Source organism: Medicago truncatula, chromosome 4 (genome assembly GCF_003473485.1).
Source record: "Medicago truncatula cultivar Jemalong A17 chromosome 4, MtrunA17r5.0-ANR, whole genome shotgun sequence".
Classification (NCBI taxonomy): domain Eukaryota; kingdom Viridiplantae; phylum Streptophyta; class Magnoliopsida; order Fabales; family Fabaceae; genus Medicago; species Medicago truncatula.
Genome location: NC_053045.1, coordinates 2,721,120 through 2,727,556, shown reverse-complemented (window position 1 = coordinate 2,727,556; position 6,437 = coordinate 2,721,120). Strand labels below are relative to the sequence as shown.

Here is a 6,437-nt window from a genome sequence, read left to right as displayed (position 1 = left end):
TGGTTTTCCATCGTGGAATTGATAAATACACTGCTGAAGCAAACTTACATTACAGTGACTTTAGGCTATGTCCTCTATTAATCAAAGTTTAGGCAGGTAGGTAGAGATTGAGTCAAGAAATAATGCACGCAAGAGATTCTCTACAATTAAAGTTGCATCATTTTAACTTGACGTTCACCAAACAAGATTTGAATAGTTTCTACATTCCGGCATTGATCTTGTTTTTGAATCGTATAATCCACATGAATATCCATGTGCAATTAATTGTAAACTAAACTTGAATATAACTTAAATCCATGTGGAATAATTGTAGGCTAACTTGAAAGTTGAGACTTCAAAGTTCTTTTTTTAGTTAACCCTCCGAATAAGGGTCTTGGTAATCTAGAGTTTGGTTGTGACTCAAGGATGGTCTGGCCAATAATTTTTCATCCATAAATCAAATTTGATTTTCTCAAACGATTCATCATTGGTAAAATTCATTTATCATTTGAGTTCAATTTTTTTATTATCAATTTTATATTATATTATATATTCCTTGAAGATCCCAACTTGTAAAAGGAATTCCATTTTGAACTCCTTGTAAATAAAGCTATATTTTTTTTTTTTAGTTTGGGTTCGAACTTGAACCTTGTATATATTATACATTGTTCATACCAATATTTTTTTTTTTTTTTTTGCGGTGGTCAGAATTCGAACCCTGAATCTTATATATATTACGCATTGTCCATACCAACTGAGCTAAGCTCACAAAGACAAATAAAGCTATATTATTTATCAAAATAAAAGGAGTTTCATTTTGAGAGACGAAAATTTTAAAATATACAAATTTAATGATGGTGTGAGACTTGATGGAATCTATTCTCTAATTTTTATGTCTTTCTTTGTCTAAATAAAACTTTTTTTTAAAAGATCCCAACTTGTAGAGTATATCATTTTACTAAACCCAAATCTCTAGTAAATAATATTGCATTTAAAGATACTTCAAAAAATTATACGTGAATATATCCTTGCAGTAACTCAAATTAATCTATCCTTATATATATCAAGCGTGTGCTTTCTATACGCATCTTATTTTATTCCTTGCGTAAGCCATCTTTGACTTTGGTTTGAAGAGGAGTACGTTAGGGTCAAATAGTTGACCCAAATGATCTTGTGTGCTGTGGAAAGAAAAAAAACACCAACATTAGAACTAGTCAACTAGAAACAGCATAACCCTTTTGCGTGGTACATTCCAATATAATAATAATCCTTAATCATAAGCAAGAAAATGAGCCTATAAAAGCAAGCATGTCCATTCCATTGTAACACAACACAAAGAGTCGATCAAAACACTTCATTTTTTACATCAAAGAAAATAGAAACAAAGCAACCATGAGAAAGAGCTATTTGCAACCATCAAGCCATAATCAGCAAGGAAAGGAAGAGATCAAACATTCATCGTCGTCGTCGTCGTCATCGCATGAGGCTGAGAAGAAAGTGACCCGTCAAACAAGAAAGCTAGAGAGATTGCCAAGTGAAGAAGATATCAATGCTAGTGCTGATGCCTTCATTAAGAACTTTAGGCAGCAGCTTATGCTTCAGAGGCTTCAATCTATTGAGAATTATGAGAAAATGCTTGCTAGGGGACGGTAGCTTATGATATTGATATATATTTCAAGTATTTTAAGTTAATTTAATTATGTAGTAAAGTTATGAATTTCATTCCTTTGTGTCTTGTTGGATATAGCAAAGTTTAAACTATTCCTATGTATACCTTCTATTTTTATTCAATACTCTTTTTATTTTAATAAAATAAAACAAATGGTTGATTGAATTAGCCTTTATATATACCTGTTGAGGATTATTTTTTTAGAAGCTAAGCGAAATTATGCTAAAAACTAAAGCTGTCTCTAGAGCACAAGAAGTATCGGAAGAGACTAAAAGGCCATCAATTACACCGCAGTTAGACTATAAAACTAATCGAAAAAACAATAGAAAAAAAATTACACAACAGTTTGTAAACAACGCACATGGTCAAACTACCAAAAAAAATAGTCGAATTCTAATCACTCCACATTTCATAATGAATTGGACAACCAGTGGATTATACAAAGGAATTGTGTCACTTTTCATTCTCTAAGAAAAAAATAACCTTAATTAATTGAAAGATGATCATTACCATGTTTCAAGTGTGGCAAAGAATCTTTCCAACCTATCATGAAGAAAATAGAGAATTCCCAACAGTGGCACAAGTGCATTGATCAATAACAAGAATGGATCCATGAATTTTAATCAGTGGAGAGAAAGATTGTATACTATAACTTTTTTATAAAAATTCATCTATGCAAAAGTGATAAAATAATGACATTAAAAAAAAACGAAAAATTGGAGATGGAAAAAGTATACAAGAATATGCTTAAAAATTCAATTGTTTTCTATTAGGGATGATAGATAATATTGGAATCATATTCGTTGAATTCCTTAAAAAAAACATCATGGATAATTACTCGTAAAAGTGGATGGATACCCATACTAAGGTACTCACCACCCCCTGCACCTGCATAACCACCAAAATTTCAATAGTATAACTATGTTTTATTCATACCAAAGTTAAGTTCTAGCTCTAATAAAATACTACTAAGAAGGAATGTGTTGAAATTCTAGTTCTAATAAAATATGAAGAAGGAATCTTTTGAAATATTAAAATTGTCATCCACACGGGTATGAATATATTTGTGTACAAGTATTCTTTTAAAATTGTTGGTATGAGGATGAATCCTATAATATCTTTATTAGGCCCCACCATTTGTCGTCCATATTCTTTTTGTGGTTTCAAAAATTAGATTTTATTTATTTATTTCAAGGAAAAATTAGAATTGTTGTATACTTGATTTATTTTCAACAAAATTGAAGATTTATATCGCTATAATATAATTCAACAATTCATCTCCTTCACAATTGGGCATTTGATTCTTTACTGATATATTGTAGAAAAACCATTTTCAACTATTTTAGTTGTCACAGACAGGTTTGTTCTAGGATGAGGACAGGAACAAGTAAATCATAAGTGATAAGAACGTGATGCAAAATTATGTATTGCCTTCGGCACGTAGTTAGTGTTGTGTGGTAAGTGTGAGTTACAAGTCTCACGTTGAATGATGAAAAATAAATATTAAACAATATATAATTGAAAGAACCCATGGACACAATGTCTTAAAATTTTAAGTTAAGACATAATGCGCAACTCTGTGTTGTTTCTATTGACTTGATATGAAGATTCAACGAATTTCACTCTTGACTAAACAATGTTATTAAAGTTGACAACTACTTAAGGGACCAACTCCTTGTGTCGAAAATCTTCTTGACAATGTGGTTAGACAACATGCCACGTTGATGCAACGACAACAACGACACTAGTGTCTGTGTGTAGATGAAAAACTTTCCGCTTGAGTGGAGCATATCCAGATGAATGCATGGGCTCAAGCATCAAGGGGAGATTGTTGTGTAAAATATGTTGAGAAATATATGAGTGAAATGATTCATAAGCCTAATGTCTTGAGATTTTGAATAATGATGTAGTGTATGTCTCATTTATACGATTGCTCTTGACTCAATATTGATGATTCATTGACCCAATAATTGAGGTGGTAAAACTCAACTGAGATCAGCATTCAGTGGGAGGCAATGTTCAAAATTAAAGTGGGACTAAGACTGTAACATTTTCCAAAGATAGGGTTCTAATCTTCTGAACTACGTGTAATTCATGAAGTCATTTGGCCACGTCAAAGGCACAAGACCTTGATAATAAATAATTTATTCACATAAAACACATGCTAGCTTCGCCACTCCAAAAACTATTAATTTATGTTCATTGGACACTTCCTTTTGGTGGTTGTTATAAGTTTAATATTGATGGAGCAAGTCTAATGGATGGAGGTAATTATGAGATATTTGTGTAGTGGTGGAAGATATTGAAGGCGTTGTTGTTGCTTCTAGTTGCTTACAGGTCCTTTCATTCCTAGATTCAGAGGTAGTGGAAGCATTAGCTATGCACAAGGAATTGAATTTACAAAGGACGTGTCTTTTCTGATTCTTATAGTGGAATCATATGCTCCTAATGTGGTATTAGCGTTGAACACTCGTAAAAATCTCTGACCTATGTCAGATTTATTATTGATGATTATATTAATTTTAATGTATGTTTTCGTAGTTTAAATTTTTGCATGTTAGACACGAGTTTGACTTTGCTCCATTTATTGTTCATTTATAAAAGAATTATATACAATTGAAAGTTTAGTGAGATCCATTAAATAAAATGAGTCATACTCGTGTCTATATCTCTCTTAAATGGATAAGAAAATGAACAAAAGTAAATGGAGCAAAATTAGACTCGTTAGACATGAGGCAAATCAAGATGTCCATTATTTCTTTAGTTAAATATGCTCTTAATAATTTAGATTACCTACGGATTGAAGAAACTTCACCTTGTATTTATGCAATCTGGTTGTTTGATTTATTATCAGATTTTTGTTAACGAAATTATCTTTAATGTAAAAAAATAATATTAACTTATGTGATTGAAATATTTTAAATCTAATCAATTATATTGTTTATGATATTGAAATAATGCACGTTTGAAATTCATTTTAAAAATTTAATAAACCTAGCAACATTGAAAAGAACAAAATAATAATTCCATACAAGATAGGAGTACCTGCTCTCTACCTGCTCTTTAATACCTAATACAAAATGCCATTAATTATTTAGAAAATTAAGCAAAAAAAGTGCAACTTTTAGAGGAGAAAATGTATAATAAACTAGAAGGTTATGGTATTATCCAATTTCACGATAAGGATGATGATTCAATTTGTGTTGGGTTAAGAAATCAAATAGTATCATTTTCTATTGTTTTTTATTAAATAAATCAACCTTTATCAGATCAGTGTCTGTAAGGATCGGAGAAATCCAAGCTTTTAGTTAAATATGGTGACGCCATTCATTATTAAGATTTTGAACTTCAATATACCTTCCATCATTTGAGCCAGCAAATATTGTGTGAACATACTTTTGACATCAACATTGTATGTTATTGACATTGAAGCAGTGGCGGAGCCAAGAATTTTATAAAGTCTGGGCAAAAAAATTATCGCAAAACGTTACTTCCTTTCTGCGATTAATTTCATATTTTCTGCAGATAATTTTACATTTCCTACGGATATATATTTCCTGCGGAACCTACATCCTTGGCAAAAATCTGCAGGAAATGTGTTTCCTGCGGAATTTATACAAAAATTCGCAAGTAAATTCGCAGAAAAAGCTAAAAATTCTTGTAATGGTTGGGCTTGCTACAAAGAAAGTTGGAGCTGAGCCTGGGCACTAGCCCAGACTAGCTGGGGTTGGCTCCGCCCCTGCATCGGAGAATATTCATGTTGAAAGAGAAAGAGATGAGAAAGAGAAAATGGTTATGATATCATTGGGAATAAGAAAAGTTGAGAATATAAATATTATTCTAAGAATAAATGGTAAAACATAGACTATACTACCTTATCATAACATCATGTTAACTGATTTCTCTAAGGTATTAGTTAAAGATAAATCCATGTGAGTATAACTCAGTTGCCAGAAACATATATTGTTGTATAAGAAATGATATTTGAACAATTATTTTTTGACAGTTTTTGCGACAACTTTCTCTCACATACTCATATTATGTTGTTACTTTCTCTCTATTGCTTTGGTTTGTGTGTCAATCTCTCATTTTCTTTGTAAAACTTTAGTTGTCACAAAAGTTGTCATATAAATAGATGTTCAAATAACACAACTCTTGTTATATACATGAGTCAGGGTTCGAATCCTGCATACCCCATTTATTCACCTTGAAAAAGTAGATTTTATATTAAAATTTTTTTTTATACTTTTAAAAGTTTGACTACACAAATTACAAAATATTTTTACTGCGTTTGTTTTCTTAACTAATATCATAGAATTAATGGTTAGCATTTCCCTTATAATAATAAAATCTTATGTCTTAAATCTTATAACAAATTAAACATTGTCCTTTAGTACTACCTCAACCTTTATATATGACTCTTAACAATTTTAAAAACATTAGTTAAAAATATTTTTTGTCATCGAAAAAATTACTAGGTTGAGTTACGAATTAGGTCGTTCTCTTTAATACGTTTTGTAGCACTGCCTAAAATTATGCAAGCAGAATATCAACCACGACTTCCCTAGTAGAAAGCAGCTCAGCTACAACTATATCTGAGTCATATTGCACTATAGAATATGTTCTAAAAATACACCTTCAAATATGGTACTAAGACCACTTTTATATGGTACTAGGACCACTCTAATATGATATTTTCAACACTCTAACCTCTAACTTCTACAAGGGCATAAAATATAAAAGGGACTATATTGTTAAGATACTTCTTAGTTTCTGAAGGGACACTTTA

At 30.9% G+C, this 6,437-nt stretch overlaps 1 protein-coding gene across 1 annotated transcript; it reads left to right on the top strand.

The window, feature by feature from the left end:
• The first annotated feature begins 1,249 nt into the window (after nucleotides 1-1,249).
• Nucleotides 1,250-1,813, top strand: LOC25491321 (uncharacterized). The gene has a single exon (XM_013599213.3). It carries the CDS (start codon nucleotides 1,372-1,374, stop codon nucleotides 1,630-1,632), a length of 261 nt encoding a protein of 86 aa, XP_013454667.1. The 5' UTR covers nucleotides 1,250-1,371; the 3' UTR covers nucleotides 1,633-1,813.
• Nucleotides 1,814-6,437: the final 4,624 nt, after the last annotated feature.